This window comes from Crocodylus porosus, unplaced genomic scaffold (assembly GCF_001723895.1).
Source record: "Crocodylus porosus isolate Cpor-Errol unplaced genomic scaffold, CroPor_comp1, whole genome shotgun sequence".
In the NCBI taxonomy this organism is placed as follows: domain Eukaryota; kingdom Metazoa; phylum Chordata; order Crocodylia; family Crocodylidae; genus Crocodylus; species Crocodylus porosus.
Window position 1 is genome coordinate 35,182,349 of NW_017728947.1, and position 11,595 is coordinate 35,193,943.

Genomic DNA, 11,595 nt, shown 5'->3' on the forward strand with positions numbered 1-11,595 from the left:
GGTCTCTGAGCTCAAGGGCCTGAGATGTGGGTAAACCCACTGGAGTAGTACTGTGAATATAAATAAGCATGCAGAGGAGGTGGTGCTAAATTGCAGATTTAGCCCCTCAAAAAACCACTTCCTAATGTCTCTTTTTCCCCATGGCTACCTTGCCTTCCATTCACAATCATGCATACCACCTCTTCTCTCACTGATGACAAATTCAGTCCACTAGTTTATGGTAATTACTGACACTGGTTATTCAAATTTATTTTTCAGCATCTTTTGATTTTGATAGTTGTAATCAAGAAGATCATGCACCATACGAGTGAGCCAGTCCTTAAGAGCTTTGCAATCCACAAGTTTGGAGACTACTATGCTAATTCATTCTAGATCCTTTAACTAGTAATTCCTCTAGGTAGTCTTAGGTATGAATATAAATGCAACTTCTACTGCAAAAGTTTAATTAGTTTATTTAAAAATATTGGTCAGAAATATGGCTGTGCATTAGTTATAAAATATATTAAACATCAATCTATCAACACTTCTAGGAAACCAGAAGCACATACATAATGATTTGCATTCAAACATGTCAGATCATAACACCAACCATTGTTTTGCACCGGAGTATCAGTATACTTTATGATAAAGAGTATGTAATAAAATCAAAACCAAAAGGCTACCCTCATTTTATTTAATACCAAATTTAAATCCCTCAGGAAATAGGACCATTGGGTTTATAGGCAGCTAATGGAATGAGTCTTTCCATCTTACAGATATGACCATATATACACATATATAGCAGTGGTAACTCCACTACTTCCCGCCCTGCAGGGCGACACCTTGAGGGGCAAAAAGAAAGCTGCACTTGCAATACATTATACCGGAAAATGCAGACAGCAGCAACGTGGCAAGCACACGCATGTAACACACATTAAGGCTGTTTGAATTTATAAATATACTTCAGGTCTCCAGAGAGACAACAGACATTTAAAGGAAAAGGAAATTAAAACCTGCTTCTAAAATCATAAGATCTGATGTATTTACAATACTGTAAAATGGCATGATAATCATAAATAGAGAACACTGTGTAGTAAGCCTACATTGACATTGTGCAACAAAGTGTGAAGCTGCAAACTAGGGCAGTGAACACGTTGCTTCACATTTGGTTTAGATGAGCTTTATTTCAGAATTTTTTAGAAGTTTGTGGCAGTTGCGGTGCACAAGCTCTTTTGCTTCTGGTCCTGGATCTCTCATGTTTGATTCTATTAATCACAGCATAAATGATTTCTCAAAAGAAAAATTAGACTGGTAGGGTGGAGCAGTTACACTTAAACACTATATACCTCAGCACGGAGTTCTCACTTCTTCAACAATAACAACTTCAAAACAGTTAAATTAACATTTCACAATCAAGACATATCTGAGATGGCAACTCAGTAGTCTAGCACTTAAATTGTATTCATTTCGTTCCACAAACTGAACTTACATTCTCACGTGTGACATGCAAAAACAATTCTAGAACTGCAGCTAGAGCATTTGTAAAAGTCAATCGGATGAGTTAATTCTGTATTAGCAACTAAGGATGATTAAAAGAAGTAATCTGACCAATGTTTAAGGGTATCAGCTCTGAATGTCTCCCATGTAGGCTTTCTTTGTGGTTGCATCAGTCCTGTACCGAGTTCAAACTCTACATTAGAAACTTTAAATACGCAGAAAGTACAATACCAGCAGCTAGTGTTAATGATCCACAGGCAGAGTATAATGCGTCACACGCACCATATTTCCTACTTCTATTATGCTTTGTCATTTACAATCCTATTCCAATTTAAATAATAAAATCTTACATATTTAAGAGAACTATCACCAAGTTGTATTTTAATTATGTCAAAAAGTAGAATATTTTAAAAATCAGCTTATTATACTTGTAAATACAGGAACTTTTGTAAGACTGTCTCACCAGATTTATAAGGATAGTGCAAGGAGACTTTAAAGACCATGGATTATGAACTCATAGATGTGTTAAACAAACTCCATAAAGACCGCTATAATAAGAGGCACAGGCATTGATACTTTAAATTACAGCTAAGGTTATCAAACAGAGGGGAAAATGGAAGGACAAGGTACCAAAAATCTGTTCGAAATTTTCCTCTCTCCCCATCTCCAAAAATATATGACTCTATAAATGATAGCTGGGAAAAGGGAGAGAAATCTGTACTGGGACATGATGGACAGCTCTAAGAGGAGAGAACTAATATGTCTTAAAATACTGTGCAAGTGATAATGCAGCTGCTTTACATGAGCAGCTGCTTTACATACTATCTATCTAGTTTGGCACAATTACTCTACCCGGCCAAACTTCTTAAAAGGGATTCAAAATGGGAGGTCATCCTTTTGAACACAAGAGGCCCCTACATAAATAACAAACAAACACACACAGTTAAATAGCACACTCCCTTCAATACCAACTCAAACAAGTCACCAGCATTCCCCCATTGTCAAGAGTGTCTATGTTTGAAGAGTACAGCCACCGAGTGGCTACACCAGTGTTCCCGTACCACTGGTAGGCTCCAATTACTAGCATGTTTTACTTCATTGAGACACCATGAACTCAGTGCTCTGCCAGGGCATTTCACAATTCTGATCTTAGACAAACAGGCAAAAAATAAGTTGTGATAATATAGTGCGTCTTACCCTACTGGGGTTATTGTACGTTAACTGACCTTCCTTTCCAGTGTGGGCTTTTTGTGGGGGGTTGCTTAGAAAAGACCCAATATTTAGCTTACCCTTATCAGGATCTGCACAAAGAGTGACTGGGTCAGACTGCACTTGGAAAAGTATATCCTGAGCTGATTGGAGATATAGGTTTGGGTGCAGTTTAGGTCTGTCTTTTGCCTTATATTGTCTAACAGTTTACACAGCCTTCAGAAGAAAAGAAAAGGGTTTTTTGGGTTTTTCTTCTTAAACCTATAGAAGCATGTATGGATAACAAGACTAAGACTATGAAACTGGTAAGTTTCTGTAAAATGTTAAACTCCATTAGCACCAGAGAACTTAAAAACGTTGACTGCTTAAGATAAATAATTTATACAGGATTCAGGAAAATCAGTACTGAACCTAGATAATGGACACTTCCTTAAAAATCTCGGGACTTTTAATTAACTTAGTGTTTATGAAATGTTTTACTATGGAAGCCAGAATTTGGTAGTTTATTTTGTGAACAAGTAAGCTTCCCCACACAGTAGTATTAGGAGACTACAAACCTCCTCTTTTTTGGGAAGCGAGTAGGACTTGGATACTACGCCCAGGAACATTGTATAATCAGAGTCAAATGCAACTGTTACTTGTTGAATGGGCAACTATATGCTGAGAACTAGTGAATGAACCAGCCATTACATGTTCACTAAGGCACTTCGTGCCACCTGCATAGGAATGATTTTAGGTCTTTGGTTTAAATTGGGTGCATGTCATGTGTGATCAAAGGAAAAAAAAAAAATGTAAACCACTCAGTATATAGCTCCCTCCTCTTCATTCATGCATCAAGTCAAAACACAACATATTTGGCATTAGGATGAGCTCCTAACACCACAGAAAAATGGCCTATAGTCCTAGTGAGCCAACCTGTCCATCAGCACATTAAAGTAGCTTGGAACAAGAACGTCAGCCATGTTTTTACAAAAGACTGACAAAATTAACTAATTAACAAAAGGCTAAGAAACTTATAGGGAAGTCTGAAAGTCTTGTTTTCTACAGATATATCTTCAGTGAGCTCAGAACATCCACCAGAAACAAGAATCACTTATTCTTCTCTAGGGCAGTACTGCATAAGAATGCTTCTCAGAAATCCAAGCATCTACACCAAACACTTTAAATGGTATTTTCCAGGAATGGAGAAGGCAAATCTCTCTCGTCTTACCTAGATGCTGTGTGGGCCAAATTCTAACTGCACCTCAGATTCCAAGAAAAGCATAGTCAATTCCCTTGCTAAACTATAAAGGCTGAAACTTCAGCTTCCTTCCTTTATTCTTGCCATTTAGATTTTATGTCAATTTAGAAACTGTTTGAACTCCATGGTAAAATCTCTCTTGAGGTCTGTAGCAAAACAGGGCTGGCTTTAATAGTTTAGGACGCTCTCTATAGGCTGTATATGTAAAGTGTATCACTTAGGCATCTAGGAACAAGTACATCTACTATCACCACCACCAGCCAAGCAGACCCATTTTCCTCATGGCAAAAAGCATTTTAATGAAATTCCTCTGCAGAAGTTTTAAGTTTGAAAATGTATCCTTGCTCCATTCAGTTAGCTTAATAGGTTAATAAAGAACAATTATGAGTATTTACACACACAACATATGAAGAGGGTAGTGGGAATGAAATCTTATACCAAAGTCAAACAGGTCCTATTGAGTCAAAAAACAACCATACTGTTCTGTAGAGACACGCTGTTTCAGTCATAAGGTCTTCTCATGAAATTTTTTTACATTACCGGAAAATCTCTTTGACCGTACGTTTTGTCCCTATAGTCTGTTGTGGAAGGGAAGCAGGATTCTTCTGGTTAAAGTACAGACTACACTACACCATCAGTACTACGAGGCTGAAATCCCTCCTTCCGGAGACTGTTAAAATCTAATCGTGTTACAACTTCACAGCGCACAAGAAGGGTATCATCTTTTACAAAGGTTCTTTGTTTCAGAGCTTGCAGGTGCATGAAAGTCACGTAACCAAAACCCTTTGGGTTGCGGTGGACTGTTGGTCTCTGGAAGGCTAGCAGCTCAGGTTTGGCTTCCATTACTTCTTCATGATTCAGCCTTTCAGGTCCTTCAGACTGATCCAGAATAGAAAGCCGTATGGTGCCCTGGAACGGCCAAGGCAGGTAGCTATCATATTCCCCTTGCATAGTATGGACAAAAAGGGATATAAAGTTAGCACAACGCTGAGCATTTGGTAACTGGATATGCAGACGCAAACAGAGTTTGTAGCCAGGTTTTCCAGTGTAGAAGCCAGGGCTGTGTGTCACAACAGGCCTTTCTTCTTCTTGGGCTTTCAGAAGTGAAGAGAAATTCTCAATCTTCCAGATATAAATGCCATTACATTGCTGTGCCTCCATTTCAGCAATTTTCCCCTCTAGGTTTCTGATAGTACGTTTGAGCTCAACCATGTTACTACTCTGAGTTTCCATTTTAGCAATCAGCTCTCTGATTTGGTGATCTTGTCTTACCAAGCGACCTTCCAACTGCTGAATTGTCTCCTTGAAGTTCTCTACTTCCGGGTTGCACTCATATGGGGAAGACGAAGGGTGGGAGAAGAGGCCTGGCTCAAAGGATGGGCCATTGGAGAAGGATACAGGAACTGCGGCAGTCACACTGATACTTAGGAGAGTCTGAGCCATCATTCTCATGTGAACCTGAGTAAATTCCTGCATGTGGCGTGCCAATTCATTTCTCTGCATCTAGAGTTTAAAGAGATGTGACATTATGAACATAACAAGAATTGGCAACATTTCATGCAACTGAATCACAAATATTTGGCTTAAAAAAACCAAACAGCTGTACATAATAGGAATGTGGTCAGTACTATCAGATGCAATGAAACTGAAGACAAGTTGCAGAACTGATAGATGTTTGGGGTGCAAGGGATATCAGAAGATCAAGTCTGACCCCCTGCACCCTGGGTAGGAAAGAGCGCTGGGGTTAGATTACCTTAGCCAGGTGCATGTCTAACTTCCTCTTAAAGACCCCCAAGGTAAGGGAGAGCAACACCTCCCTTTGAAGCTTATTCCAGATCCTGGCAACCCTTACCATAAAGAAGTTCTTCCTGATGTCTAACCTAAATCTGCTCTCTGTCAGTTTGTGGCTATTGTTCCTAGTTACTCCAAGGGGTGCCTTGGTAAACAGAGCACCTCCTATTCCTTGCTGCTGCCCCCTCCCCCGATGAATGTGTAGGTGGCCACAAGATCACCTCTCAGCCTTCTCTTGAGGAGGCTGAAGAGATCCAGGGCCCTCAACCTCTCCTTGTAGGACTCTGCCTGCAGGCCTCTAACCATACAACCTCTGAACCTTCGAGGTTGTCCACATGCCTCTTGAAGCGTGGCACTCAAAACTGGACGCAGTACTCCAGCTGTGGCCTGACCAATGCCGCATAGAGGGGAAGTATCACCTCCCTGGACCTGTTTGTCATGCACCTGCTAATCTATGATAAAGCATGGTTAGCTTTACTGACTGCTTTGTCACATCGACGACTTATGTTCATCTTGGTGTCAACAATGACTCAGAGATCCCTTTCCGCTGCTGTGCTGCTAAGAAGGTCCTCCCCTAGCCTGTAAGTGTGCTGGTGATTTTTTCTCCTTCAGACAAATGGATTTAATATTTTCTTATACTGCAGCACTACAGTCCCTACATGGCACTGCTGTAATGGGAAACCCAAATATGAAGATGCTCAAAAAAGCTAGGGAGCAGCAAGGTGAAGAGAAAAATTACATGATTAAAAGGAGGCAAGGTGACCACAGAACATGGGAATATTTTAGCAAATTAGTATTTTCACAAAAATGAAATAAAATAATTTGGGGATCATGGAGATGCGATTCACATCATTAAATTTCTCTTATATTTCAGGAGTTGTACAAGTACAAAATATACTTATGAATCGACACAGGTGAGGAAAAAAAAAATCACCACAACTTAGCACTCAAAAACCTTCTGTCAATGTTCCTACCCTGCCCTTACTGATTTCTACAGGAGCTAAGTCAGGCCACCACTTGATTTTGAGTGGCATTGTGGAAAGGACCAAGCCAAGATCAACTGTACCTAGCATCAGGTAAGAGAGCAACGTGCTCCTTGCAACTGCGGAATAAGAATAGACCTACCTTTTCAGGACATCCAAAGGCACTGTAAGTACACGGTACTGGGGCTGTAGGACAGTCATTATCATAATGATTAGGCATCTAAAAACAAAGTCAGAGTTAAGATTAAAATACCTTACATTAAAAATCTTATATTTTCTTCAGATCAAAGTTTTCTAATATCAGAAAAGATATGATTACCTTAGCTGACATGTGGAAGTACCCACATGTCAACTAAGTACATGCGACTAGGAGGCATCTCCTGGGTTAATGAATCCAGTTTCAGGCTAGATCAGGCTTGTCCAACATACGGTCTATGGGCTGCCATGTGACCGCCAAGGCATTTTCCAAGGCCCAAGGTGCTGCAACGGGAAATGAAAAGTAAACACTGTTTACTTTCGTTCCCACCCCTTGTTCCTCCCTCAACCCCTCAGTAGATTCCTAATGGCTGTCGAAGGGCTGGGGAAGGGACAAGGTTCCCACATACACGGCATCAGCTTGACAGCTGACGCGGTACGTGTGGGAAGAGAAGTAATCATGTGCCTCTCGGGACAGGATGAGCTGGGGCAGTAGGGGCTCAGCTGCATTTTCCCCCTACCTGCGCAGATCAGTCCCAAGTGGCACACGGCTCTGCCGCTGCTTCTGCTGGCTGGTGCCAACCTGGCCAGCCTCCTCCCATCCCCAGCAGCATGTGGGGAGCCGGCTTCAGCTGCATGCTGCTTTTCCTGGCTGGTGCCAACCTGGCTGGGCCCATCCCATCCACAGCAGCATGCGGCTGACGCTAGTTTCCCACGTGCTGCTGGGCACATCCGGCTGTGTCGGCACTGGCCAGCAGAAGCGATGGTGGAGCCTCCTGTCTTTTGGGACCAGCTGGCGCAGGTAGGGGGAAGTGCAGCAGCACATGGGGAAGCCACTGCTTGATAGGGGACGGGATGGGCTGCCTGGGCTGCACAGGGGGAGAAAGCTGTGGTTAAGACCCCTGCAACTGTGCTGTATGCTCGTTTAAGACTGAACAATATGCTCAAGAATAGAGCATGAATTATCTGGGCTCCAACGTAAATTTGGAGCAGGTAAAAATCTTTGTAAAAATACTGTCCAGTGTTCATATTGTGTTTGCTTCCATTTCTCTTTGTGCAGGATTGGGGGTTCAACTTGCTACTGCTTGTTAAAGATGTGTTACTAACAAGTTATTAATTCAATAAAAGTAAATCTTCTTGAAGATTATTCTCAAAAATGCCCATATTTTGTTGCTTTGATTAGTTTCCACTCTGGCTGATATCTTTTCCACATCTGATCTGTCGACTTGCATTATGCTTCCTTCTTTCATTCATTGAGAAGCGAGTAGAAGCGGAAGTGTTTATTTTAGTCAAGTGTTTGGTATTGTTTCATTGTGCTTTTATATTGTTTTTATTTGGATTTTAAGCCACATTTCATTTTCACTTCCTGCAACTTCACTGGTGTCAAAGGTCATGCGACATCACTTCCTGAGGTGATACTGCTTCTTGTGAGGTCTTTGAATATAGCTCGCTGGCCTACTGGGTGATAAAATATTCATGATCCGGCCCTACATTCAAAAAGTTTGGACACCCCTAGGCTAGAGCATCATAACATTATAACCCTTTTCATAAACTGATAAAGTTCCACCTTCAAATTAGCTAGGTATTTTTACTCCAGTCCTTTTATGGAAATACTGTTCCAAAATCTCATTCCTCATAATTCCAAACATAAATTTATTCCCAGTCAGTTAACAGACATGGTTTTTATGCCAGCACTCTTCTTTAGCTTAAATACTTTCTCTTCCTCTCTTGTATTCATCCCTGATACATATACAGAAAGCAAACATCTCCTCTCTCAATCTCTATTCTAAAAGCCTAAGCAAGCCAAATTCTTTCAGGTTATGCCTAGGATTGTATTTGCCCCTCTCGTAGCTTTCTGACAACTGGTGGAACACTCTTGCAACTGATAACATGAATCAAAACCTGAACAGGTGGCTATCCTTTACGAGATTTTAACAGTACAGGGTAATCATTATCATATACCAGCTTGCATCTTAGTCACTGTTTGCATGAACTGCTGACCAAGAAGGTCTGACAGAAGATTTTCAATGACAGTGACAATGAACACTTTCTACACAATGGGCATTCAAACACATACATTTTTGTGCAGGGATTAATTGAGTCTGCTCCACACGCAAGCTGATGTGCACTGTGCTGTGGTGCAAGTTGTATAAGTGGTGAAATGCACGTCAGTGTGCAGAAAGTGGGGACGGTGTGCTTTTGAATGCAAGTGCCTCTGATATATTTTAGTTCAAGAGTGCTCTACCACCATTTTCTCAGTGGTGGCGTGCACATGACTACATATATAACTGCAGGCATCACAGCGCCAGGTGCTTTCTCAAAGCACTCGCCACTGTGGTGCGTGCATGTGTACAAATGCCAAAAAACGCACACATGACAGCAGGACTTATTATAGCCTTGAAGCAACTGGTCCTTCCAGGTTTAACCATAAACAGTAGATAAATGAAGGTCTACTTGGATTCCTGTTTCACTTCACTCTGTTGCCATTATTGCCAGGCCTGAATATTAATACACTCATTAGCCTTGTCAGGAGGAAGGATTTCTGAACAGCATAATTTGCTGCCAAAACACAACATTTACATTTTCCTTGAATTTCAAACAAAAGTGGTGTTACACTTACATGCACAAACAATCTGACCTATAATAAAGTCAGAAATTTAAATGGGAAAGTAAAAATCTTAAATCATTTCCAATTAATAGGCTGTTTCTTGCCATTACCTCCATTTGACATTAAGGTATTTATTTCATATTTGGACTGCTTCCCGAGTCAATACGGACATATGGAGAAAGACAGCCACTTACCTGTTCTCTAATGAGCACAGTATTACAATATTCACAAAACACATTTGCCAGTGGACAGTGCTGTTCATGATGCTTCAGTTGTTGAAGAGGTGAGAAAGAAGATAAGAACCAATTAGTTAAACACAGAAAGTTAAAAAGAATTTGTTACTGAGTACCCTGTACTCTAGATGACCAATTCTTGATTGTTTTTTAAGCAAGCTTTATATTTTGGTAGTTTTAAATCAGGAAATAGGAAGGTACTGAACAGATTTCCTTCCTCATTTTCTTCTCCCTGAATATACAAGTATCCACACTTTCAGGGGTTTATTCTGTTCTTGTATTAGAATTAGTTTTTAAATTAATAAAAAAAAAGTCTTACTACTCAACAAACACCACAAATGTGATAACATTCATTTACATAGCAGCTTCCATTCAAATCTGTTTTTTTCAAAAAGGCTAAAATGCCAGGCCCATTTACAAGTAAGGAAATTGGATCCCCAAAATGGTAATGTGTCCTAGATCACCAACATTAGATTTAGAGCTAGGAACATAACACAGAACTATTTCTAGTCTCTTACGCTAAGGATAAATCTATAGATGGGTGAACAGCTCCCTCAGCACCATGCTTATTTTGAGCAGACAGAGCGAGGCCACGAGTGAGCATGTGTGCATGAGTGAGCGCAGGAAAAGAAAACATATCTATCAGGATTTTTGCCTTTTGGTTATTTCAGGTCTTTTTAAAAAGGTTGCTGTAGGATAGTGACATTGTTGCAACTCCTAGTAAAGCTAAAAAAAAAAAAAAAGTTGATGATTTCTTTTTAGGCAAACACTTTTACCTATCTATGCACTGTACAGTCCCCAAGAATGGTGAGATAAGTATGACCCTTTTCAAAAGAAGGCTACTCTTTAACCTACCCTTGAAGTGCGCCTGTTCTCATGATGGGGTTTAATCCATATTAATTTAAATAGGTTTATAAAATTTAAACTTGTTTATTTTGGACCATCGTATCAGCGTTTGTGCATACTAGATTTTCAAACAAATTAAGCCCAGTTCCTGATTGGCGCTGCAGGAGAGTAGGATGGCCCTGTGCTGCCTCCCTGGCCCAGGGACCCTCACCCTGGGCTCTGCTATGCAGCTGTGGGAGCAGGGAGCTGGTACATGGCACAAGAAAAAAAAGAAGTGGCAGTAATTCAAAGAGGTGGACTTCAAAAAAGCCACATCACCACCTGGTGGACAAAGAGGCTCGTTACATGTCTTTCATTGCCTTTGCATTTGCACACAACAAATCCATGGACACAATGCTTTAATTCGCAGCAAACCATACTAAACTATGTCCAAGGGGTTTCAGTTTAATGCACTAGAAAGACTTTTAAAGCAACTGGAAAACCTGCTTGTGCAAAGTTATGCCACTGCACTGCAAGAAAGGGCAAAAAACACGATGTGTACAAACACCTAAAGACAATTAGGAGCCCACAACTTTTGTATGGTAAGCACAGCAGAAGAAACTGCTTTCTTTCTGAAGCAAACTAAAAAACATCCCTTACTGATTCCATCCTCACCTCTTTATCTTCATAAGCCATAGATGTGGCACAGTTGGGACAGCAGACTTTCCGCCGTGGACATTCCTGTGTCATGTGCTCTTTCATCTGATTCTTCTGGAAGGAGCCCAGGCACTGTGGGCATTCCACACATGAGAAGTTACACTGCAACTGATGCTCCTATATAACAGCAATAAGAGGACATAGTATTAAAAACAAAATGAAAAATTCAGGTACCACATTCTAATTAGCCTTGAAAATAATAGAAAAGCACTTTTAGGCCTTTCTTTGTTGCCCAACCAGCCCACAGAGTGACTGGTCTACACAGACACTTATACACATTGGCAGGGCACCACTGACTTTAATGACAGCCAGCATTTG

The 11,595-nt window shown here is 40.6% G+C and overlaps 1 protein-coding gene across 3 annotated transcripts in view; it reads right to left on the reverse strand.

Moving 5' to 3' along the window:
* Positions 1–429: 429 nt before the first annotated feature.
* TRAF6 (TNF receptor associated factor 6) overlaps positions 430–11,595 on the reverse strand; it is a 35,752-nt gene continuing 24,586 nt past the window's right edge. For all 3 annotated transcript variants that reach the window (XM_019552109.1, XM_019552110.1, XM_019552111.1), the window contains 4 exons: positions 11,236–11,394; positions 9,697–9,768; positions 6,842–6,919; positions 430–5,428 (listed from right to left, as the gene is read on the reverse strand). In XM_019552109.1, coding sequence (XP_019407654.1) covers positions 4,547–5,428; positions 6,842–6,919; positions 9,697–9,768; positions 11,236–11,394 — 1,191 coding nt within the window. In that variant the 3' untranslated portion in view covers positions 430–4,546. The remainder of the gene's footprint in view (positions 5,429–6,841; positions 6,920–9,696; positions 9,769–11,235; positions 11,395–11,595) is intronic.